At 39.5% G+C, this 25,024-nt stretch overlaps 2 protein-coding genes across 2 annotated transcripts; one reads left to right on the top strand and one right to left on the bottom strand.

The window, feature by feature from the left end:
* Nucleotides 1-42: 42 nt before the first annotated feature.
* On the top strand, nucleotides 43-18,903 carry LOC120482296 (nucleoprotein TPR). Its single transcript, XM_039676466.2, has 51 exons — nucleotides 43-227; nucleotides 651-755; nucleotides 857-912; nucleotides 1,016-1,112; nucleotides 1,520-1,623; nucleotides 1,746-1,910; nucleotides 2,002-2,094; nucleotides 2,183-2,263; nucleotides 2,344-2,431; nucleotides 2,752-2,892; nucleotides 3,010-3,104; nucleotides 3,211-3,408; nucleotides 3,502-3,609; nucleotides 3,714-3,934; nucleotides 4,064-4,224; nucleotides 4,312-4,439; nucleotides 4,628-4,776; nucleotides 5,059-5,221; nucleotides 5,310-5,444; nucleotides 5,527-5,667; nucleotides 5,812-5,980; nucleotides 6,057-6,229; nucleotides 6,428-6,580; nucleotides 6,678-6,794; nucleotides 6,896-7,099; nucleotides 7,551-7,741; nucleotides 7,846-7,993; nucleotides 8,234-8,371; nucleotides 8,845-8,976; nucleotides 9,132-9,262; nucleotides 9,356-9,566; nucleotides 9,659-9,805; nucleotides 10,864-11,062; nucleotides 11,691-11,887; nucleotides 12,037-12,110; nucleotides 12,375-12,565; nucleotides 12,651-12,899; nucleotides 13,059-13,207; nucleotides 13,486-13,566; nucleotides 13,643-13,849; nucleotides 13,915-14,052; nucleotides 14,144-14,234; nucleotides 14,639-14,826; nucleotides 14,940-15,011; nucleotides 15,099-15,190; nucleotides 15,278-15,387; nucleotides 16,920-17,018; nucleotides 17,119-17,278; nucleotides 17,361-17,470; nucleotides 18,237-18,332; nucleotides 18,625-18,903. Exons 1-51 carry the CDS (start codon nucleotides 95-97, stop codon nucleotides 18,681-18,683), a joined length of 7,038 nt encoding a protein of 2,345 aa, XP_039532400.2. The 5' UTR covers nucleotides 43-94; the 3' UTR covers nucleotides 18,684-18,903.
* prg4a (proteoglycan 4a) lies at nucleotides 18,646-24,328 on the bottom strand. The gene is made up of 12 exons (XM_039676467.2): nucleotides 24,234-24,328; nucleotides 24,033-24,149; nucleotides 22,959-23,072; nucleotides 22,723-22,776; nucleotides 21,927-21,998; nucleotides 20,682-20,984; nucleotides 20,347-20,433; nucleotides 20,125-20,264; nucleotides 19,881-20,037; nucleotides 19,688-19,795; nucleotides 19,173-19,301; nucleotides 18,646-19,043 (listed from the first exon to the last, which is right to left on the bottom strand). Exons 1-12 carry the CDS (start codon nucleotides 24,304-24,306, stop codon nucleotides 18,937-18,939), a joined length of 1,461 nt encoding a protein of 486 aa, XP_039532401.2. The 5' UTR covers nucleotides 24,307-24,328; the 3' UTR covers nucleotides 18,646-18,936.
* Nucleotides 24,329-25,024: the final 696 nt, after the last annotated feature.

Here is a 25,024-nt window from a genome sequence, read left to right on the forward strand (position 1 = left end):
CGTAGGTCCGTGGTGCTTTGCGACTTTAGTTTGCATCGCTCACATATGACGTAGAGGCAGTAGCTAATGCTAACTTTCGCAGGGAGCCGGAGAGATGGCGGCACTTAGAAGTGAGATTAACAAATTGCCGAAAGCCATTCAGAACAAGCTCGAGAAGGTTCTATCAGAGCAGCAGACGGAAATAGACTCACTGAAATCTCAGAACGAGCGGTATAAAGCAGACTGCGGTGAGTAACGGTACCAGATAGTCATTCAACAGCTGTGTGTCTTATAAAGTAGTGTACTGCATGACTAGACAGCATGTTTAGGCATCATAAACGCAGTTAATGCAGTTGTTTGGGTGATTATTCTGGAGAGGCTTCTATCTTCTGCATAAATTATCTACCACTACCAAGATGAGTGTACATAAGTTTTTGGTATAAATACTTAGCTAGTTAATACTGAGATGCAGTGACAGACCAAAGAACATGTTTGTCTTTTTCATTTAAAGAATATGTGTAAAGTTATGAGAGATAAATCTATAAAGCATAATTCACTTCTGGTGGTATTTTATTCCGAAATCAGCTGTCTTAATAATCAAGTGTCAAAAGAGCCATTGGTATCAATTGTCCCAGTGAAACACGTTACAGATGTTTGTTTTTAATCAACAGAGCAACAATACTTTAACCTTGAGAAGAAGCTAGCTGAGAGTCAGGAGCAATTCTTGTCCCAAAGTAAAGAGTATCATAGTATTAAAGAGGAGAACATCCGTCTAAGTAAGTATTATGCTTTATTCGATTTTTATATGTGGATTGTTTTGACACAGAGCTCCTGTATAACATGGGTGTGCTTGTGCTTCTTTTTTTTTTTTTTAAAGCCAAGGAACTAAAGAAGTTGAAAGATATCGAGGAAGAGCAGGGAACAACGCAAGAGGTAAGGATTTGAGTTTCTCACCTGCCATGCTTTGTATGGGCCTTAATATTTGAGCAGTTAAAGATGATGTTAATATCCCATTCCCAATGTTTTTGCATTTCAGAGTACGCCACAAAGAGCCAAGTATGAAATTGAGGCAGAAAACCGAGAGCTCTCACGGTTGCTTGAGAAGAGATCTCAAGAGGTGGAAAACCTCAGTGGTATGGCACTGTTTTTTACATTATTGGTCAAGGTTGTCATTGACATTGGATTTTTATGTCAAGATTGTTTTCATTATTGAGTAATTAGAGGGATTTTTTATTTGCACGTTGTGTTATTGCTATACAGAAATGTGGAAATTCTTCATACTTGATACTGTTGCAAAAACCAGTTAAGTATTTATTTGTTGTTCAACTAAACTGTCAATCAGAAATAATGGAAAAGGCCACACTTGTATTTCAAACAGAAATCTGTGCACTATGTATATTATATACTGCGTGTATTGTAGTAGTATTCTTCTCTGAACATATCCATTGTTTTGTGCCGATTTTTTTTTTCTTTAACCAAAGTACCAGTATTTTGACGTGTAATTGCTAACATGTTTCTTGTCTCTATGGTCAATATACAGAGGATCTCAAACGTCTCAATGACAAACTCGCAGAAACCAGCACAATTAAGATGGAGCTCCAGCTTAAACTAGATGAACTTCAGTCATCTGAAATTTCTATCCAGGTAACCAGTGACTCTCATTTAGCTGTTATGTGGTCTCTAATATGATGAATTAATACATCTGACCCTTGATTACATATTTTTATTTGAACATTTAAATGGTCTACTGTGTTTCTTCTCATCAGCATCGTGAGAAGCGAATGGACCAAGAAAAGGAGCTTCTCCAGAACCAGAACACATGGCTGAATTCAGAGCTGAAGAGCAAGACAGACGAGCTGTACACAGTATTCAGAGACAAGGGCAAACAGATCCTGGAGCTCACATCCTCTCTTGAGACAAAGAAGGAAGAGGTTTGAGGAATTGTTGAGGCGTTTATTTTAAATATTGGGCTGTAGTCTTATTAGATCACCTGTCTGTATCAATCACATATGTCATAATCAGGTGACCAGACTTCAGGACCAAGTGAACACGCTCAAGAAAAACAACGACAACATGCAGAAGAGTACTGAGAATCTGATGAACAAACTCAAAGAGGTTCACTATCCCCTTATTCTTGTTTGCTCCACCACTTGACATAGAAGATAAGTTTAATCAAGGTGCATTGTTTGCCTTATATTTTTAGGCTAAAGAACAACGGGCCTCGATGGAGGAGAAGTACCGCAATGAGCTGAATGCTAACCTTAAACTCTGTAATTTGTACAAGGTCAGTAAATGTTGATATTTGTTATGCAGCATCCAACGTTAATGTGTGGTATCAAAGCTGAATCCTTTTTTTGTTCACAGAATGCAGCAGCAGACTCCGAAGCCAAGAATGCTGAATTGAACAGAGCAGTTGAAGAGCTCAACAAACTTTTGAAGGAGACGATGGAAGGTTTGAACAATTCTTTATAATGGTGTTTTTTTTCTGATTCATTCATTACACTGAAACAGGAAGGTTGAGAACATTACATTGTGGGTTATAATAGTACACATAGTGTGTTCAATTGTATACTGCACATTTTGGGACATATTGAAGGCCATCCTGGTATTGCATGCACAAAATCTGTGCAAGGTATGCAAATACTGCAGATGTCAAAATGTTTTTCTGAACATATCTATTGTCTGTTTTGTTTTGGGTGGTTTTAAAAATTCTCTCATTGCCTCACTGTGAATGTTTTAAATGTGCCAAATTGAAATGCCTCTTATCAACAGCCTATAAAGGTACAGAGAAGAAGCTGTCAGAGCTGCAGGGTGTGAGGGAGAAAGCAGAGTCTGATCTACATGAGAAAGTCAGGAATCTGGAGAAAGAGCTGGAGAACTCCAACACACGCCTTGCAGACTTTAAGAGAAGAGGTAATGCACAGACAAAAAACCTGCCTAAGTTTGTGTCAGTTTGGCTAAAGAATCTTTTCAGATTCTTGAATCATGTAATTGTGCAAGATTTCAGTCTGAATTTGTAAACTTCAAAAGGTGTTCCAGCTCTCACAGAAGAAGAGCTGACAAACCTCTCGCCAACTGCAGCTGCTGTGGCCAAGATTGTTAAGCCAGGCATGAAGCTAATGGAGGTATAAAATGTTTATCATAAAATAATTCAAAAAAAATGTTTTTGGCCCATTAGCATGATTGATTATGTTTTGTCATTATAAGTAACTTGTCTGTATTTGCTCTCAGCTGTATAATGCCTTTGTGGAGGCACAAGACCAGCTGCACCTGGAGAAACTGGAGAGCAAGCGTGTCAACAAGGTTCTAGATGAGATAGTTCTGGAGGTGGAGAACAAAGCTCCTATCCTGAAACGCCAGAGAGAGGAATACGAGAACATGCAGAAGTCCATGTCTAGCCTCTGTGCCAAACTGGAGCAAGCCATGAAGGTTTGCACATATATGAGAGTCGGCAAAAGAGAAAAAAAAAACATGATGGTCAATCAGTTGATACTACTCTTTGTCTCTTCTCTTGAATATCAGGAGGTCCATCGACTGCAGAAGGTGGCCGATGAAGCGAATAAAAGGGCTTTAGGGCTAGAGAGAGATAATCAGAGATCAAAGAGACAGTTAGCAGACATGTCTGAACAGGTAAACCTCTTACAATAAATATTGAGGTGAAACACCTATTTTCAGGCTCAGACATCACAGTAAATCTGATCACAAAATCAACATTTTTATTTTTCATGATTCAGGTAAGTGTGCTGCTGGTGGAGGTGGAGGAGGCACGCGGTAATCAGGTGGTGCGTGAGGACTTAACCTCAGCTGTGAGCAGCAGCTCTGAGGTTCAGGGGTCACGGCAGGTGGCCTTCCGAAGCGTCCAAGAGCTTCAGCAGCAGAACCAGAGCCTTCTGGCCCAGATCAGAGACCTGGAGGAGCAGAGAGAGAGGGACCAGAACCAGGCTAAGACTGCCAGGTACTGAACTTGTGATCTTGGAGATCACAAGGCATATAGACCACATGAATAAGTACACATATTTCATACATTGCCCTGCTATGCTTCAGTTGCACTATGAATATAAAAAACCAGTATCGGCTCTTTCAGACAAACAGAGATGGATCAGAGTCTAGAGAAGGTTCAGAAGGAACTGGAGCAAATAAAAGATCAGCAAAACCACCAGAAACAGCTGGCTGACTCTGCCATCCGACAAAGAGACATGTATCGTATCCTGTTGCAGACAGCCGGAGTCGAGCTCCCACCACAGGGTGAAAATTTTCCCTTTACGCCAAAAGGCCTCTCCTTTGTATTGGTATTTGATGAAATGTTAAATGAAGTCCTGTGCTTGTGTTCAGGTTCAGAGGCTGGATCTCAGTCCACCACTCCCAGCAGGCCAGGACCCATGTCCACAAGATCTACACCCCTGAGATCTGCAGCTTCAGAATCTGCCCAGGCAACTCAGGCTAAAGCAGCACTTAAACAGGTTAGACAGATTGACTCACCTTGGTTCTCTACTTTAAAGAGAGAATTCTTCCAAACCTGTATGCTTTTGTTGAATGGAAAAGAGCAGCATACGCATTTTGCCAGACATAAAATTGAGTAAATTTGAACAATTTTCATATTTGGGTGAGTTTAATTTTATCCATTAAACTGTGTGTTTTCACCCCTCAGCTTAATGATGCCTTCACAACATATAAAAAAGAGAAGGCAGAAAATGACAAGCTTCTGAATGAACAGATTGAGAGGCTTCGTGGTCAAGTGTCTGACCTGCTCTCACAAAAGGCTAAACTTTCCTCTCAGCTGGAGTTCGCCTTTAAACGGTGAGGACAACTTGTCTGAAATATCTTTTAGCGTGGAATCTGTATTTCATTTGGATGTTTAATGTTCCACAATGGTCCGAAAATTTAAAAGTTTGTAATTTATCCTGAATTTTGGATTTTTTTATTAAATTAAAATCTGAAAATTTGGTGGAATGTTCGTAATGGTTTATAAAAACTGAATTGACAAAGTGAACATTTTTAAAAAGCTTTAATTCAAATTCCAACTAATGATTTGAAAAGTGATGATTTTGAAAAAATAACATTTGAATTGGTCCATGGTAGGTACGAGATGCTTCAGGAGAATGTGAATGGTTTTCAACGAGAGATTGAAGCCTTGCGGGTGAAGAATCAAAAGATGAATGCCACTCATCAGAGACATGAGCAAATCATTTACACAATGACTCAAGATCTGAGGGAGGCCAATGAGAAACTAACCATGGCTGAGGTGAGGGGAAAGTTAATGGACCACCAGCAATCTAATATTCTATATTCAGTTTTATTTTGTAAACTTTTAAAAAATTTTATCTTACCAGTTGCGCGTTGAGAATATCCGCAAGGAACGAGACATTCTGAAGCAGGTGGAGAACAGACTTTCCCAGGAGAAAGAGTCTGTCCTAACTGAGCAGCGGGGCCAGAATCTCCTGCTCACCAACCTCAAATCCATTCAGGTACAGCTTCTCTACATATCCCAACAAATTTTGTCAAAGCACTCTTATCTTTGGCCTTATTCTTAATTTCTTCATATCACAGCTTTTTATGGAGCGCTCTGAGACTGAGACCAAGCAGCGCTACAACAACCAGACCCAGCGCCTGGAGAAAGAGATTATCCAGTTAAAGAAGAAACTGGAACAGGAGGTGGAACAGAGACACTCACTGGAACGCAACCAAGATGTAAGCTTGTTAATTCGCTCCCTTTTTTGTAGATTAACAATGTTCAACTTGTTTATCAAACATCTTGTTTCTCTAACCTATACAACCCCACAAGTGGACCTGTCTACACCTAAAAGATTAATATGTCTCAATTCTATTGGCTAGGCTCAGCTACTCGAGGTTAAGAAACAGCTGGAGGCACAGACAGCACTTCATCAGAAAACTAAAGACCTGCTAAGAACTGCTGAACAGCAGGTCACCTCCATGAGACAGCAACTGAACAGCGAGAACCTTGGCACAGCTCCTAAACAGCCTGTCAGGACATTACCCAAAGGTAAACAGAAATTAGAGGATGGAGTTGTGAGTGTCATAATTTCCAGTGGTGTAAATATTTTTCCTGTTATGTGCAGTTTCAGCTCCTGGCGTTCCTCAGCAGGAGGTAGATGAGCTCCAAGCACGTCTACAGCAGGCGGAAGAACAGAACTCTGACCTGAAGGAGCGTTTGAAGAACACCACCACCAACGTAGAGCAGTACAGATCCATGGTGCTCAGCTTGGAGGAGTCTGTAAACAAACAGAAGCAGGTGATAATCTGCTTTAACCTGTTTTCATATGATTTTGAGTGAAGGCCAAGTATGGTCACTCATATTTGGAATTTGTCCAATCCAAGTTCACACACATTAGGAGTAGTGACTCTCTTACCATTAGGCCATGACTGCCCCATTTTAACTTGAGTCTCAAGTAGCCAGAGTACTAAAATGTGTCCTATGTTTTACTTCTAGTTGGCTGAGCAGGCACGAACTTCCATTGACAGCCAGCTGAAGACTGCACGGGAGTTGAACCAGCAGCTCGAAGCCCGGTTGCTAGAAGCAGAGAAGGAAAAGTTGGAGCTCCAAGAGGAGAAGATGAAAGCTGTAGATAGCGTTGAAGAACGGGTAAGGAAGGAACACACCCGGATGGCACGTCGATGTTTGTTGTAGCTGTTCTGTAAAGTTATAAAGATTGAAACCTCTTCTTTTGGCTGCACAACAGGTGAAGGAACTGAAGAGGAGTCTGACAGACATGCAGACGGAGCTGCAGGATGCCCTACAGAGAGCTGTGGCGGCAGTGGCCCAAGAGCAGAGAGCCACGCAGGACAGCAAACTTCAGGTAGGCGTCACACTCCTGGAACAAATCAGAGTTTTTTTTTACACAGCTACCCACTGATTCTCTTGGATGTTTACTCACCTGTGTCTTATTTCTGACCCAAGGCTAAGCTGGCTGCAGAGGCTCAGAGTAAATATGAGCGAGAGCTCATGCTGCATGCTGCGGATGTGGAAGCCCTACAGGCTGCCAAGAAACAGGGGCAGTTGTCAGTGCAGAACCTGAAGCAGCTGGAGGAGAAGGCTCAGAAAGCTGCATCTGAACTGCATCAGGGTCGGACGGGCTGGGAACAGCAAGAGAAGAGACTGAAGGTGAGATCTTGTGGCAGAAGTATGTTTGAAAAGAAAAAGGAACTGGCTGATGCGAAACTTTGTGGGCAACTCATTTCACTCTTCCGTAAACCACTAAAGTGAATTCTTGGTCAATATCAAGTGATAGTCAATGCAAAAAAGAAAATTGTCATTTAGTCCCCCTTGTATCATTCTGAACTGATAACCAAAAAGTTTCTGTTCCCATTGATTTCCATTGTATTTGTCCATCTATACAATAGGAAGTCAATGGGAACCGAAATTGTTTACCGGTAGTTATCAACATGCTTCAAAATGTATTCTTTTCTGTTACACAGAAGAAACTAAGTCATACAGGTTTGGAAAGACTTGAGTAAATGATGATAGAATTAAATTTTTGGAGTGGACTACCTCAATAACGCTATCCTTTGTAGAGCTTTTACTTGGGTTAAGTCATCTATATTTTTCTCCTCAGGAAGAACTTTCTAAAGAGCAGAAGAAAGCTGTGGAGCTGCAGAAGCAAAACACCATGCTCCACGAGCAGATGGAGAACCTGAGCAGCAAGATAACCGCCTGCACCCAGCAGCAGAGCGCTAAAGAGAGCAGTCTGGACATCTCTTTGAATGAGGAGGGCAAGTCTCATGAGCAGATCCTGGACATTCTCCGGTAAAAACTCCTTGGCAATGTGACCCTTTTGAAGGCATGCTGTCAAAATGCTTTGCTGTACTATAGATGAAAGGGATTATGATGTGGCCTGTGATTCCCAACAGGTTTGTACGGCGGGAGAAAGAGATTACTGAGACCCGGTTGGAAGTGGCGGAGGTGGAGACCCTGCGCTATAAACAGCGCATGGAGTACCTAGAGGGAGAGCTGAAGGAGCTACAGGACAGCCTGAATGCAGAGAGAGAAAAGCTACAGGTCCTAAACACAGTTTTCTTAAATGTTCTCTACATCTGCAATTGGTTGGCTTAACCAGTGGCATGAGTGTCTAAATTAAATCTTTTTGTCCATTATTATTGTATACTAGTTGTTGCTAAATGTTTAGTTGGCACAAGAGAAAACATTTAACATAGAAGAAAGTTAACACTTCACCTAACTTGATCTGATTTTCAAAAAAAAAAAAAAAAAGTTAACATCAGTTAACATCTCTATCTACAGGTGACAACAAAGACCTTGACACAGCAGGAAGACATGATGAAGCGGATGGATAGTATGAGTGCTCTGACCGAGACCAACAAGATGCTGAAGAATGAAAAGAACAGACTGGAGCATGAACTACAGCAGACTAAGGCCAAGGCACGACTTTACTGTGTACCTCACTCATTAAGACCATTTCCTGTCTTATTTGTTAAAGTGATCAACAGTCGATGTCCCTCACAGGCACTGTTTTAGATAGATAATTAGAAATAATGTTATTTCAAGGAACAAGTTAGTTGGTTATAGGTAATTAGAGACTTTACAACAGATCACTACGATGCCCAACTTGGTAGACTCTTGTACCCAAACAGTGGGCTGTGGGATAACTAAAATGTGTTTAAATTGGTAAATTAGGGGGTTTAAGTCTAAAAAGTTGAGTGTCCTATAGCTGTCATAAACCAAATAAATTGTTCATAAAATATCACTACTTCATTAGTAATAGTGAAGTCAGATTGATGAATAGTGAACTCGATTGACGTGCAAGTACAGAGTTTAATAGTTTTAGTTTAAGTACAAGTTTAACATTTGCTTAAACATTTCTAATCGGATTTTGATTGTATGCCATTTTGTAGATACGGAAGCTGGAAGCAGACATCAAGCCCCTGCTGGACTCCAACGCTGAGCTGAGTGAGAAGAGTGGCATGTTACAGGCTGAGAAGAAACTCCTGGAGGATGATGTCAAGCGATTAAAGGCCCGCACTCAGGTCTCTGGATCTCACTGCTCATGCATGAACTTGTACATTTGATGAAACATGTAGAATATTAAATACTAGTATGTTAGGTTTGTTTTTAGCATAATCAAACTTGACTAGTAGTGTGGTTCTCAGTATCTAACTCTGTAATTTTATTGGTCATGCAGCAACTGCTGAGTCAGCAGAAGGACAGCGATCAGGAGGAAAGTAAGAAGCTGAATTCTGAGAGAGAGGCCAATCTCAAACGCATCCAGCAGCTCACAGAGGAGACGGGGAAACTCAAGAATGAGGTGGCCAGGTCAGATTGTGCAGTTTGATTAAATCATCACTTTTTAAATTGGGATTTTTATTATATTTTATTAACAGAGCAGTCTTTCTACCTACCAAACAGGAGCCAAGCTTCAATCACTACAGCTCAGAGCCAGGTGCAGAACCTGCAGGAGAGCCTTGGGAAGGTCACCACTGAAAGGGATAATATGAAGAAGGAGCTGGAGGCAAAGACACTGGACATCCAGGAGAAACTCAAAACCATCACACAGGTCAAGAAGATAGGTCGTCGCTACAAAATGCAGTACGAAGAGCTCAAAGATCAGCATGATAAGGTATGCCAGAACAGCTCGTTATCATTTAGAATTTTTTTTTTTTAACCATTGATGTGGTCTGAGAATCTGACTCCGTCATATCTCTCTCACAGATGGTGGCAGAGGCTGCTTCTAAACCAGCACAGGAGCAGGAAGACCGTCAGGCCTCGGTGCAGGAGATTCAGAACCTGAAGAGCTCATTGAGTCAGGCACAGAACAGATCCTCAGAGCTGGAAACTCAACTGGACAGCATTCAGAAGGTACTCATTTAAGGCTTAGTGTGCTGCTCTGAGAATCATTTCTAAAAAAGTTTGTAAAGACATTGTAGTAGTAATCCACATGAATCATGCGGTTTGGTCAATGTCTTCAGGAGAGACATTTAATATAGGAAAATTAACTTAGAATTGTATGCACATATACACATTTAATGCACATAGAGCACAAAAAAAATGTAAATGGAAGCTCAGCCATACTTTACCTCAAGAGCAAACTCATTGATTCTTACATCTCAAACAAGCATATTTGAGCTTCTGTTTACCATTTTGTATGTGTATTGATCAATGAATGTTTATGTGGATGGTGAATAACAGCCTAAATAAAATGTTTCATTTTGGGGTGAACTAACCTTTTATGTCTGCATTAGATTAATCTTTATTGAAACCCTCCAAAGTACAAATCCAACAATTAAAGCTTCCTGATAACTTTTACAGAACCACATTGTATAATCCCTCAGTCCTCTGGGACGTCCGGCTTCTCTGGTTTGGCTCATGTTATTTAATGCTAATAAAGCATTTATTCCAGGAAGTGAAACCGTAATGAAGTGTTTGTTCATTAAAGGGATACTTCAGGATTTAGCATTAAGCTTTGTATTAGTAGAAAACCAGTAGCATTTTCAAATTACCATGCTTTCCACCCTCATATCCCTCTGAGATGAGAGATTTATCTATGTATTTTTTTTTTTTTGTCTGTCCTTCGATGATGCAAAATGACTATTTTGGACAGAGGCTAAAGACTACAGCCAGTAGTAGAAAGCTCCAAATTAAAAAATAATTTCACATTTCTTCTACATAAATGACCCATTTTAAGTACATGTTCATCTTTCCAGAGGTGAAGTATCCCTTTAACTTCTGAGATGATGAAGGGTGAAGTTAGTTTGGAGTTAGACAAAAGTTATTGTTGGGCTTTAGTGGTCTTTGTCGAAAAGAGTTTGAATAAGAAGGTGTTTTTGCATCCTCCGTCATTGTTGCTTATGAAGGGCATAACTCAATGAGTCTGCCAGCAGCGTATTCAAAACATATGTGGGGATGTTTGGGTGCAGACGGTGCAGGAGCGTGAAGCTGAGCTGAAGAGCCTTCAGGAGCAGCTGGCACAGGTGCAGCCTGAGCTCAACCGTATAAAAGCAGAGCTACAGGAGAAGGGGAACCTGGAGGAGCAGCTCCGACAGCAGATCGCTGATAAAGAGGAGAAGACCAAAAAAGCTTTCATGGGAGCCAAACAGAAGATCAACCAGCTTATCTGTTAGTAAACGCATGCAAAGCACATTATTCCTGCAGTTATTCTTAGTGTCCAAAGCAGTTTAGTCCATCTATCTAAGAATGACCATTATTTACAAGACAAAGATCCAAATACTTTTTAGCAGTATGTGACAGTTTAAATTGAAATAATGCTTTTTTGGGGGAAAATAAATCAACAATTACACAATAAATAAAAATAACTACTTTAGTTTAAAGGCTATTGGCCCTTTGATCTATACTATTTCAACATCCTGTTTTGGATGGCACACTACCATTCAAAAGGTTGGGGTCAGTAAGATTATTTATTTTTAAGTTTCTGCTTTAAATAAATGCTGTTCTTTTTTTAACTTTCTATTTGTCAGAGAATCTTGAAAAACTTCAAATTCATGGTTTCAACAAATATATTAGCAGCACTACTGCTTTCAACACGCATTGATAATAAGAATTGTTACTTGAGTACCAAATCATTATATTGAAATACTTTCTGAAGGATCATGTGCAACTTCATTCATTACAGACCTTTTAAAAACATAAAATCATTCTGACCCCAAACGTTTGCACAAGATAAAGACACCATGGTTTTACAAGCATATTTTTAAGATTTATTTAAAATCTAAATGTGTGTGTTTAGCTGCAAAGGAGCAGCTGGCGAAAGCGAACGAGGAGCTGAAACAGCAGAGAGAGGAGCTTGATGTGAGGATGAATGCGCTCAAGTCACAGTATGAAGGCCGGTTGAGCCGGCAGGAGAGAGAGCTGAGGGAACTCCGTGAGCAACAGGAGAGACATGGAGAACAGAGAGATGAAGCTCAGGAGCCTGGCCAGAGCAAGGTACCACAAACTATATGTATAAATACTGTGTATGGGTTTTTAACTGTTACATTTTATATATCTGGTTGGAGACATCTGACTTTAAAGGATTTAGGTAAATATTTAAGCGTTTGTCCTTTTTGTTGATCAAGGTACTGTGGTCTTTTCAGGTTCAGGAGGCACAGAGGTCATCAGATGCCCGACAGATCACTCTCAAACCCACACCTGCGGCTGACAGAGGAAGGTAATTCAAATCAAATCAAATCACATTTATTTATTTAGCACGTTTAAAAACAACACGTTGGCCAAAGTGCTTTATACTGTATATTACACAGCACATATAATCTGACATCATAAAACAACGTATAATACAAATTACAAAAAGTTTAAAATTAGTCAAAAGCTAGAGAGAAGAGAGAATTCTCCATTTAGAGCTGAAATTCAAAAGGATGAATATTTTATTCCAGCAGTGTTCAATATTGTCTTTTCATATTTCATCTATTACCAGTGCCAGTACATCCGAGCCGCCCACCGCTAACATCAAGCCCACACCAGTCGCTGCCACCCCCAGCAAGCCTTCACCGATTCCGGGGAGCAAGTCCACCCCTAGGGCAAGCATCCGCCCAATGGTAACACCCGCTCCTGTAACCACGCCCACAGCCACAGTCATGCCCACCACACAGGTCGAAACGCAGGAAGGTATGGCTGGAGATCAGGCTTCATGAAATCTTATGATTTATTTGAGTGCATAAGTGTTAAAATTGTCATTGTTTTATCCCATCAGCTCTGCCATCCATAGAGGGTCCACTCGAGCATGTGACCGTCTATGGCAGCACCAGCGGCTCAGTGCGCTCCACCAGCCCTAACATACAGACAACACAGCCTATCCTCAGCCTGCAGCAGAGTCAAGCCACTGCTTTTGTCCAGCCCACTCAGCAGCAGTCTAGTCAGGAACCAGCAACGACCATTATGGAGGCAGTACATAGCTCACAGATGGAGAGGCCGTCCACTTCCACTGCTGTCTTTGGTACAGGTACAAAGATATTTCAAGTCAAATTTTATTTACGCTTATACAAGTTGCCAATCTTACTCTACATGATTTATCTGCATGTTATGACAAATAAAAAAATTATTGCAGCAACATTGATTGATCCCCTAGAAACCCCTTGCCTCCACGCCATTCTTCTTTCAGTGTCAGCGACAGCAGGCTCATCTGTGCCCAAACGAGTGCGAGAGGAAGAGCAGGAGAGCTCCACCGAGGTGAGCGACTCCACACAGGACGACCCCACCCACCCACCCATCACTAAGAAGCTCCGCATCATAAGAAGAGTGGGCCTGGAGGTGAGCAGAGTACATTTTAAATGGATATCCATAGTTTTTAGCAGGGAAACAATACTTTGGAAATGGGTTAAGATGTTTTTTTAAAGATATGATCATTTAAAAAAAATTATACATTGCATCACTTATTGTGTCATGGGCTAATTTTGACCTGAATTTCAACCGAGGCTTTGCACATAATGTTATGGGCATTTTTGTAGTTTAAAAATTAAGTTATTAGAAGATTACACCATGCAATCACACTAAGATGTATACGTCATTCCACAATGCCCTTTTTGCAGGATGCTTCAGGTACTGAGGAGAGTAATGATGCTATGGGTGAAGCTCCAGGAGAAGTCCAGCAGCCCTCTGATGCCAGTGAGGTAACAGCATTTAACTAACTATTCATCCCAGCAATGAACAACCAGTACACTATTCATGTCTGTTCATCGCTCACAGGAAGCATATCCCGTGTTGGGAGAGGGAGATGAAGAATCTTTGTCTCAGTCTGTCCCAATGGATCAAGTGAGTGAGTCCCAACCATCCGAGACTCAGATCAGCGGTCACGACTCATCCGAGGAGTATAAGCATGACGTCATCATCATAGAGACAGATAGTGGCACTGAGGAGGAGGAAGAGGAGGAGGAACAGGAGGAACCTGGACAGGTCAGTGTGTTTCTCAGAGAAGCAATGTAATTACCAACATGCATTAATCTTTCTTCTTTGTGCAGTATGAAGATGATGATGATGATGCTGAAGATGAAGATGATGAAGATGGTGATGGAGGGATGGCAGAAGCAGCTGAGGAAAGTAATGAAGGCAGTGGGAGTGCAGATGCCAATGAGGCCTATGAGGGGAATGAGGCAGAGGTGACGCCTACTTTTATAACACTCAACGTCTTTTATTCTTCTAGTGAGTTTGACAGTTTAACATATTATGGTGGTTTTGGTGTGTTGGCAGGGTGATGGGGCAGATGATCCAGGCATTGACAATGAAGAGAGTCAAGAAGCATCTGAGTCGATCCAGAAGCAAGCAGACTCTCAGAGCAGTGGTACAAAAACACACACACAACATCATTCCCTTCTTCAATGCTGTGGAGATTGTCTTTGAAATGTCTCTTATGCTCACCAAGGTGGAATTTAAAAAATCGAAATGGTAAAAACAGTAATATTGGGAAACATTTAAATTTAAATGAGCTATTTTATTTTATTTTAATCTGTAATTTTTTCCTGATTTGCTGCTCAAAAAACATTTCTTAATGTTTTATTGTTGAAATCAGTTGTGCTGCTTAATATTTTTGTGTAAACCATGATGCATTTTATTTTCATGATTCTTTGATCACCATCATAGAAAAAAGTTTTATCCAGTGAATAGGTTATGAAAGTGTAGAATATAGCTCTTTATAAAGAATACGTTTATCGGATCTAGCAATAGTAATTAACTCTGTGTTCACAGGTGAAGCTAGTGTCAGCACCTTGGAGTCCTTCCCTGCTGAGCCCGTGAGAGAGCACCAGCCAGTCCCCAGCACCACCACCACCTCCCTGGGCCTACGCTTGCCCCAATCCCCCCGGAGACCACATCACACCCCACCCCCACGTCTCAACATCCACCCCATTCCTGAGCTTGGACCCCCCATCATGCAGGTATGCACGACAAACCATACCCTCAAGCATAAGAGTTTTGATTTGGTCACTACATAATTCTCATGCTTCATTTCTTCATTAAATCATTTTGATGACACTATTATATTCCACAGAGGCAGCCAGGGCAGAGCAGACGGCCCTCAATGAGTCGTGCGCCCCAGCTCACGCCTGGAATCGGAAGCATGGTGAGTGAACTTTGTGTGTAATACCAATGCAAACATCCCGTGTCTTTAGGTCTTCAGAGTTTCTGACCATATTGTTGGTTCCTACAGCAACACTTCTTTGATGATGATGACCGAATGGTTCCCAGCACTCCCACCCTTGTGGTGCCACACCGCACAGACGGCTTTGCGGAGGCCATTCAGTGAGTCACAGAAGCTTTTTACTATTTTATAGCAAAAAGGGACACCTCATTGAACACCTCTGTTAATGATGCGTCTCTCCATCTCAGTTCTCCTCAGGTGGCTGGCGTTCCTCGCTTCCGTTTCGGCCCTCCTGAGGACATGATGCCTCAGGCCAGCTCCTCTCATTCTGACTTGAGCCATCTGGCCACACATGGAGGTAAGAACCAGCATGACACACTTAATGATGCTTTAACTTTGTTTTGAGATTACAAGATAACCCAGAGTTTGTTTTAGGTCAGTTCACGTCCTTTTGGTTCAAACATTAGTTTCTGTGGAAACTCTGAACTATATTTTTTTACAGCATTTATTATTATATTATTTTCTATTTATTTATACACTATCGTTCAAAAAGTTTGACGCATTTAAAAAAAAAAAACTTTCGCTCACCAAGGCTGTATTTATTTAATTAAAAATAGAGTTAAGAGAAATGTTATTACAATTTAATATCGGTTTTCATTTTTAATATATTTTAAAATGTATACATTTTTAATTATTTAACATTTCAAATTGTATAATTTAATTTGATGTTTTGATGGTGTTTGGCATGTTTTGGTAATGAAATATGTATTGATCTGCAAGTGAGAAAGTTTTAAGTGCTGGCTACTTGGCAATTCATGATGTCAGACCCAGCTACCCCACCACCCCAACATCTGCAAGGTTACAACGTTCAAAGCAAAGAGATTTTCTTTTACAGAAATAACATTTTTAAGGAATACAGCAGGGATAGGCAACTTCGGTCCTGGAGGGCCACTTTCCTGCAGAGTTTAGCTCCAACCCTAATTAAACACACCTGAACAAGGCAATCAAGGTTTTCAGGATTACTAAATGGATACAGGCAGGTGAGTTTTTATCAAGGCTGGAACTAAACTCAGCAGGATTGTGGCCCTCCATGACTGAAGTTGCCTATCCCTGGACTAAAACAATTCACTGATAGGGACATCGCAAACCCTAAAATTTACATAAACCCTGCCCCTGGGAACACCCAACAAAGGGGCTGAGTCCTTGAGTAGAGGAAGAGTTGTTGTATAGAGCAAAGCTTGAATCATTTCAAATTGGTTTCTTGAACATGACAATGAGTTCACTGTATTAAAATGGCCCCCACAGTCACCAGATTTCAACCCAATGGGCTCTATGCACGGCGTTATTTCCGGTGAAGGATTAAGGATGCTCGATAACTTCCGCCGATCATAGAGTCCAATGCAATACCGAGAATTTATATTGAATTTTATACTCCATGGTTATACTAATGAAACGTTAGTCACAAAAACAGATACAACAGACACCCCTCGTTGTGTTTATGCTTCTTTTTAAAATTATATTAAATAAACATAACTATATATAAAATTACATCTAAACGTATGTACGTTTTGTTTCAAAGACGGGAGGACAGTAAATATTGAAGACTGCCATAATCCCGTTTTCTCCGGTTTTCCTCCGCTTTAATCTACACAACCGGAAATGGACGAGCATCCTTACGTCAAATGCGGAACTTATGCGTGCATATAGCCCATAGACCATCTTTGGGATGTGGTGGAACGGTAGCTTCAGAACTTTACATACCTTTTTATTGGTTTTTGTTAATCGTGATCATTCTGGTGAGTAGTATAATTAATGTGAATGTTGCACATGACCGGCATTCTTCCTGTTATGTGGGTCGCATAAAAGTAAGAGGCTGTTTGTCTTCGGCAGGGTTGGGCATGTATGAAAGCCCTCTCTTCCTGCCCACTCACGATGAAGAATCTGGAGGGAGGAGTGTCCCCACCACCCCTCTACAAGTGGCTGCTCCAGGTGAGCAGCTGGTGGAAGTCGGGTTATGTTCATTTGGTCGATATAGATGACTGTTAGTCAAACCTAACTGTTCTCCTACCACTTTGATCTGTCTGGACAGTGACCGTATTCACAGAGAGTCACCCCTCTGATGTGTCAGAGACAGCCTCTCAGTCGGTTCCCATGGTGAGCACGTCCACCGCCAGTCTGACCGCCCCAGGCGAAGCTGTCCCGGGAGATGATGGAGATGATGTCTTTGTGGCTGAGGCTGAGAGTGAAGGGTGGGTGCTCACTCAGCTTATTAGTTCACCTCTCTTTCAGTTTTTTCAGTGGAGATGTAGTAATTGTGCTATCTGTGTATAGGGCGAGTAGTGAGGCGTGTCTAGAGGGCCAGTCGGAGATGGAATCCACTCAGCCGCTCGACGATGCCAGCATGCCCTCCACTAGTCAAGAGCCCACATCCAGCTCTGCAGGTACACAGTACACCATTTCATACTAGATTCTTTGTTCATTAAAAAAAAAAAATCTATTGGTAATGTAATTGTCGTAGGCCAGTAAGAGCTGTGCGTGTAAACCTCCCTCCCCTGATCTCAAGAGCGACTAACGCTAGAGGCTGTGGTCTTTAGCGTCCATGTTAGAGCGCCGTCTCTCACGCCTGGAGAACACGGTTCAAATCCCTCTCTGAGTGGGTCAGTAGGACCGGTTAAAGTAACACTAATTCCTCCCTTTTTTTGCTAATGTAATTACTTTAAATTTTTCATAATTACATGTAACTAACCCTAAGTATGTACATGTAGTGCTGAAATGTATTATGACACTGTAACAAAAATCTGAAAAAGCCTCAGTAAAGAATGAAATTCTTGTAAAGAAATGGTAGTTTAGTAAAGTTAGTTGTACTTGTTAAGTAAAGCATATTGTTATCATGATCATTCTATCACACAAGCCAAGGCTATATTAATAAAAATAATAGTAATAAATTCAACTAAATCATGGTATTTATGAATTATGTGAATACGGACTATTTGTACAAGAAAAATGCTTTTATTTTTAAATCTTGACGTGTTTGCACACATGTATTACACATGTATTTAAGGTGTAATGAACATGTTTTTACTTTACATTATTTGACAAAAACATGATGATTTTTTTGTCATTTGAGAGATTGTTTAAACTTTTCTTGAAAATGTGAAACTATATAACAAAACTATATGAAACCACCCTGCTTCTCGATGTCTTTAGATACCAGCACTAGCAGCAGTACTGGTCAGGCCAAGCCTGCAAGCCGACTCCTCCTTCAGCACCAGCTGCCCCGGAGGAACCAGCTCATCAGGAGAGGTCAGGATCCCAGTACTCACTCATGTCACTCATCCTCATTACTCACACTCTCTCAAGTACTGTATAGTAACACCACACAGACTGGATTTTTAAAGCTTTTATTTTATTGAAGCAAAGGTTAATTGAAATGTATGCAGAAGCTTTTTATTTGTCAGGACATTAATCAACAGTTTGTATTAAATTGGATGTTTGTTCTATAGATTTTTTGTTTTTATTGTAGAAACTTAATCTACAAAAATCTTCAATTTGTTTAGAGTGAGATTCAATATGGTATCTCAATGTTATCCTATAGGTATTGATTTTCCTCGTGGAGGCCGGGGTCGAGGACTCAACAGAGGCACTCCCTTCTAAATCCACCTGCCTTCGCAGCGTCTGCCCAGCAGAAACACTGATCACACGCCCATGATCTACATCATTCAAAGGCCCCGGAATCAGCCTACTGCTTTTTTTACTTTGGTTAATGTTTCTTTTCAATGTTGGTTCGATTTGTTGTTTTATATTTTAAGAGTAATCATCCTGATGCTATGTTCAAAGGTTTTGCTAATAAAAGAAGAATATTTCTCGCCATGCAGCTGCTTGACCCTGTTTGTTTAGTGCGGGTCTTTCAGGCACAGTTGAGCCACTTCCTGATGTCATTCTGCTGAGAGGAATGGCTGACAGGGGCTGCCAAAGCAGGCAGCTCACCGCTAATCTTGACATTGAAGACTTTAGCTGTAAATGACACAGATTGTGTTATTGCATATATACCAATTTTACTGAACCGATTCAAAGAAACTGAGATGTGACTTAAAATTTAAGTAAAACTTTTTATCTGTTGCGAGACAAAATATTGTTACTTACGCCATGAGAAAACAAAGTAATCAAAACCATCGGACTTCCTGGGGTTGGGCATGGACATGGCTGATGTCACAGGGGTCGGGAAGCCGTTCATTTTGAGTTTGATGTTGATCTCCCCTGACAACTGGACCTCTGAAAAATGAGATGTATTAAATTAACTTTGAGGTTGTATTTATTTGTTTGCAGTGTTGTCTTCATTAACTAATAGTATTAAAAATAATGAATTCATTCACTCATTGAGTTTAGGCTGAAGTGCTCAAATTTCTAAAAGCTTTTTTTAAACAGAAATGTGTATATATACACTATTACAAAGGGTACATAACATGATTAAAGGATTAGTTCACTTCAAAATGAGAACTGTCAATTAAAATGAAAAGTGAAAAAGTTTGTTCAACTCAAAACTAATTCGATAGTGGCATATAAACAACTATTCTGTTGCTATTATTTTAAAAGCACTAGTTGAGACCATTATCTTCAAGTACCTCAATTTAGCATTCAGTACTTTGTTCATTTAGTACCTGCTTGTCTGGCACGGCGGATCTTGGCGTAGACTGAATTTTTGGATTTCTTTCCATTGCAAGTTGGTCCACTTCCAGGGGGATAAGAGACTTTCTGAATTGTGCCTCCTGATTAGAAAATGCTAATAATGATTAATATTCTCATTTTAGTTATTTCTAATGATGCTTATCAGACATAGGGGGCCGAGAGCACCTTTCTTGAAGAAGTACACAGACTCTGGCCTCTTTCTGGTGGCTGGGATTGGCAGAGCTGCAGTGATCTCCCCAGTGACCCCACCAAAGTCCTGGGACACCGATCTGGGATATCCAGGCTCCTTAACACCATTCTCAAAACTCCAGTAGTTGTCACCCTTAGTGAAGGAATATGTACAATTCTTTGTTTTTTATGTGTTGCAAACACACAGTTGGTTTGTGGCCTTTTGAATGTTCTTCAGTACCTTAATGATGTAGGTCTTGCCCTGGCAGTTGCACCGTGTGAAGGCCGTGTCGATGGGAGACGGGATGCCCAGTTCTTCAGTGATTCTACGAGCAGGACCAGCCCTTTTGGTCTTGGGGTTCAGCTGCCAGAAGAAGTGACCTGAGAAGGAAAGCACATTTCTGAGTGTCCTAAAAAAAAACAGCACAATATGCAACAACATATTCTATAACAGAAGTATTACCTCTGAAAACTAAGACGGTACCGTTGAAGAGAGTTACCATTCCATCGATGGCAAGGCCACTGCAGAGATCAGGGTCTGAGTTTGCATCTTAAAAAAAAACAAAAAACAATAGTTCAAATATATTCAGATTTTATTTATTTTAATTAACTGATTAACCAGCAGTATATACCATGAAATATTGACAGTACGTTAAATTAAGCCCTAATAAAGTTAAAATACCAATTTTTGCCCCATCATTCCAGGGGACAATCATTCTTCCTCATTTTTTTTTTATACTGAATTCAAATCATTTAAAATATTTTCATATACATGAGAAATTCAAAAGTTTTGCATACCAGCTCCCGCAGGGCTGTTGGTTGGCATGGCCTGGGCGATCTCTGTAGGAGTGCTGCTGGATCGACCCGAACCAGAGTCAGGTCCGCTGGACGGTCCGTCACCTTGTCCGCTGACAGAGAGAGAGACCTGCACAGGGATGGTTAGGGGATTCCCAAAGGAAGGTCCCATTGCCTGTAGTGGCCCAGAAGAAGGTCCCCCTGCCTGTAGTGCCCCAGAGGAAGGTCCCATTGTCTGTAGTGGCCCAGCTGCAGGAGCAGGACCGGATTCAGGTAGCGGGAACCCGGATGGGTTGGAGCCAATACCTGTGAAGGCATGTATGTAGTTTGGTTAACATTTTGACTATCAAATCTGGTAACATTGCATACTTCTGAACTTGGACATTTGTGTGAATTGTGAAAATAGCTTATTTTAAAATATCAGAACTTTATAAAAGCACAAAATTATATATATTTAATACTGACTTTTAAAATGACTCTTTTCTTGCTCAAGACACATTATAAAGACATGAATAAAAATAATTCTAAATTTGCACAAATTGCTTTTTAATTCAGCCAAAACCCTATGAATCATGAATTGAATCAAGTCTAACCAACCATTGCATAATGTGCTTCCCCACCAAGTTTCTGAAATTCTTCCCTAAGCTGTGCAATCCCAGAACAAGGCCTGATGTAAATTTATACAGATTTGAATTGGCTGTCTCTTACCCATTAAAAGTATATATATTTTTATTTTCAATAGGTTAATTATTTTAACGTAAGCACACAAAGCTGTTATCTGGTGTGTCCGAGGAGCAAAGCGGATGATCTCCAGTCCATTTTAGTTATTTAGTTGCACAAAAAATATATAATTATATTTTTATTAAATATATATATATTAACATGGATAATATTAAGAAATGTTTCTTGACCAACAAATCAGGGATCATGTGACTGAAGACTGGACTAATGATGCTGAAAAATCAGCTTTATTATCAAAGGAATAAATTACATTTTAGAACATATTTAAATCGAAACCAACTCTTTTAAATAGTAATATCTCATAATACTACTGTTTTTTAACTATGTTTGACCAAATTAATTAATTTCTCCTTGGTGAACACTAGAGACTTATAATATATATATATATATATATATATATATATATATATATATATTATATATATTATAAAAGATATACAAATATCTTACCAAATAAATCTTAGTGTGCAGTATAAAATTTATGTAAAGGCACTGAAGACATCTTACCATCTCTCATGAGATCTGGGCTTTGCTGGGCTGCAACTGCGAGACATGCTGCCATACACTCCTCAGTATAATCTAACAAAAAAACATAAAAATACACTTTGTTATTATCCAAACTGAAGAGCTACAGGTCGTCCAGTCAGACAACTATCCACTGTATGTCCTGTTTTATCTTCTGGTCCCAACTTTTGTGCGAGTGAACAAATCTCAATGACCCATTAGATTGGGTTGGTCTGTATATCCAGTTATCACTATCAGTAATCTTTAAAATACAGTCTATCTTTGCAATTAATCTCCACAGATTAAATACACCTGTAATACCTTCTTCCTCACTCTCACTGTCTGAAGGCTGTTTGGATTTTCTGATGGGCTTCAGATCAGCCTTTTTTTTTTTTTTTTTTTTTGGTGTTTTGGTCTTTGGAGGGACTAAAGACAATTTTGTCTTTGTCTAACGTTGTCTAATGTTGTAGCTTAAGGGAACGAACTTTACCTGAATTTACAGTATCTACAGCCAATCAGCACTAAAGGGGTCCCTCAAGCTGTCACCAAAATTAAACATTTTATTAAAGTAAAAGTGTAGTACCGGTAACTATGTTTTTTTTTTGGTGGATAGAATAGAACTATAACTATGGATACCATGGTTTCAGTACAATAATGTTATTTAATTATAAGGTTTAAGGTTTAATATAAGGTTTTATATTAGTTATTTATAATATTTGTAGTAAAATCATGCTTAACTTTCCAAAGCGAAAGGTCATAGTCATAAAAAAAAAGGATTAAATATACATTAAAATAATACCTGTTGGTTTGTTCTGTTTTGAGCTTCTTGCAGCTTGCAATTGGGAGAAAGCATCTGATGAAAACAAGAATAAAGTCAAAACTAAAATAAAACTGGTATCTGATCAAATCAGTATACATTTTCAAAATATTCATGTAATTTATAACAATTCGAATCAATGCTATATAAATAGTATTTAGTTATAGTAGTATTTTTATACTGTAAATCCCCGCCGTAGTGTAAAGCTTCTGTCCTACCACACTGTGGGCTGTAGTCCGGGCAGCAGGTGTTGTGCTTCACACAGTCAGAGTCGCACTCACACTGTCTCCCACGCTGGAACGGCTCACCACAGCGACCCCTGCACGAGTCCCCTGCCAATCACACACACAACACTTTTAACCCTGTCAAAACCTACCCATGACACATGCATTTCTAAGGAGTCTAAATTATCAACATGATCAAAATTTTGCTAAAAACTGTTTACACAATCGTACACGTACAAGTGTCTTTTTGCTGAAAAATCTTTCATGATCTCTATAAAGTAAATGTGAGAATAACTTAATTTTGTTATTAATATTTCAAGAACATTTACTAGACTGAAGCCTACTTGATTATCAAAAAAAAGTTTAAATATCAAATGATACATCAGACTACAGGGCTTTTAATGCATTTAAATGCATATAAAACTAAGCTTATAAATATCGTCTTATTAAGACAGAGCTGATATTTATATGAATTTTGTGCAATCTGCTGTACTGATTTTGTATTACAAGCTATTTTTTGGTCATGTGAATAACAACTACATATTTTTTTTCTTAGTTTGGGCCTCAGAAAAAAACTGTGGTGTTTTTTCACTCCTCAAGTATGGGCTCCATATTGTCCCTGTGTCATATTGGCCATAAAACATTGTTTTTTCTAAACAATCAATAAACTGTTAAATTAAAAAAATCTGACTATTATTTCATGACAGGATTTAAATCAATTATTTACAAGAAAATATTGGGTGAAGGTTTAAAAATGGAGAAACTCTTAATAAAACTAAAATAAAATAAAATAAAATGGACAATGAAGAAAAACCAAAAGCAAAAACAAGTATCCAGCATACATAAAGGGATAGTCCACCCAAAAATGACCATTTTGTTCACCAAATATTTTCTTGTAATTAATTGAATCATTTAATCTAGTATCAATTGTACTATCCATTTGAATGTGTTAAAAAGGCTTCCATTTGAATATTTTACGATTATTCAACTTTTAAATATAAATAAATTATTAGCCTGATAAAAAAAATAACGAGTGGCAACTTTATTGTGAGGTGGTGAGGGTCTTACTGACGGTGCAGACGTCATCGAAATCCTTGCAGCATTCGCCGTGGACAAAACAGTTGTAGTCACAGTTACAGGCCTGTCCGCGGGCGAACGGTTCGCCACATCTGCCCACACAGCTGCCTGCACACAACAACACATGCTGGCTGCATTCGATCAGAACTCACCGGAACCACGACGGACCTCATTAGAAAGTAACCGACTCACCTTGAGCAGAACACAGCGGCAGGAGAACACAGGCCAGCGCCAGGAGAGACGAAACCAGAGCGGATCCAGTCATGGTAACAGTGCACTCTGATAAACAACACCTGTGTCAAAAGATGGGGAACTTTGAAATGTTTTTGATAGACGTCTTATGCTCACCGAGGCATTTAATCAATAAAAAAACTGTAATATTGTGAAATATTATTACAAATAAAAATAACTTTTCTATTTGAATGTTTTAAAATGTAATTTAATTTATTACTGTGATGGTAAAGCTGCATTTTAATAATCATAACTCCAGTCTTCAGTGTCACGCGATCCTTCAGAAATCATTCTAATATGCTGATTTGGTGCTCAAGAAACATTTATTTTTGCTATCAACGTTTAAAATAGTTTGTGAAAATGGTGATTCTTTTTTTTTCTGGATTCTTTGATTAATATAAAGTTGATGAACAGCATTTATTAAATTTACGAAAGCAGTTAAATTGAAAATTTTTGTAACATTATAAATGTCTTTACTGTCAATACATTAATATCTCTCTCTTTTTTAATCTTTCCACAGACATGTTAAGCAGCAAAATCTGTTTTCAACATTGATAATAATACATGTTTCTTTGAGCAGTAAATCAGCATATTAGAATGATTTCTGAAGGATTACGTGAGACTGGAGACTGGAGTAATGATGCTGCAAATTCAGTTTTACATACATTTTTAAAAAATGTAATCACATTTCACAATATGATTGTCTTTACTGTGTTTTAATTAAATAAATGCAGCCTTGGTGAGTAAAAGCG

This window comes from Pimephales promelas, chromosome 5 (genome assembly GCF_988280905.1).
Source record: "Pimephales promelas chromosome 5, fPimPro1.hap1.1, whole genome shotgun sequence".
NCBI lineage: Eukaryota > Metazoa > Chordata > Actinopteri > Cypriniformes > Leuciscidae > Pimephales > Pimephales promelas.

Coding starts and splice junctions, on each gene's coding strand:
- LOC120482296 (XM_039676466.2), top strand. CDS start 95: ATGGCGGCACTTAGAAGTGAGATTAACAAATTGCCGAAAGCCATTCAG. Junction 2,432..2,751: donor TTTGAAGGAGACGATGGAAG/GTTTGAACAATT, acceptor TCTTATCAACAG/CCTATAAAGGTACAGAGAAG. Junction 5,222..5,309: donor AGAAACTAACCATGGCTGAG/GTGAGGGGAAAG, acceptor TTATCTTACCAG/TTGCGCGTTGAGAATATCCG.
- prg4a (XM_039676467.2), bottom strand. CDS start 24,306: ATGACTGGATCCGCTCTGGTTTCGTCTCTCCTGGCGCTGGCCTGTGTT. Junction 24,150..24,233: donor GCCGCTGTGTTCTGCTCAAG/GTGAGTCGGTTA, acceptor TGTTGTGTGCAG/GCAGCTGTGTGGGCAGATGT. Junction 23,073..24,032: donor CGATGACGTCTGCACCGTCA/GTAAGACCCTCA, acceptor TGTGATTGGCAG/GGGACTCGTGCAGGGGTCGC.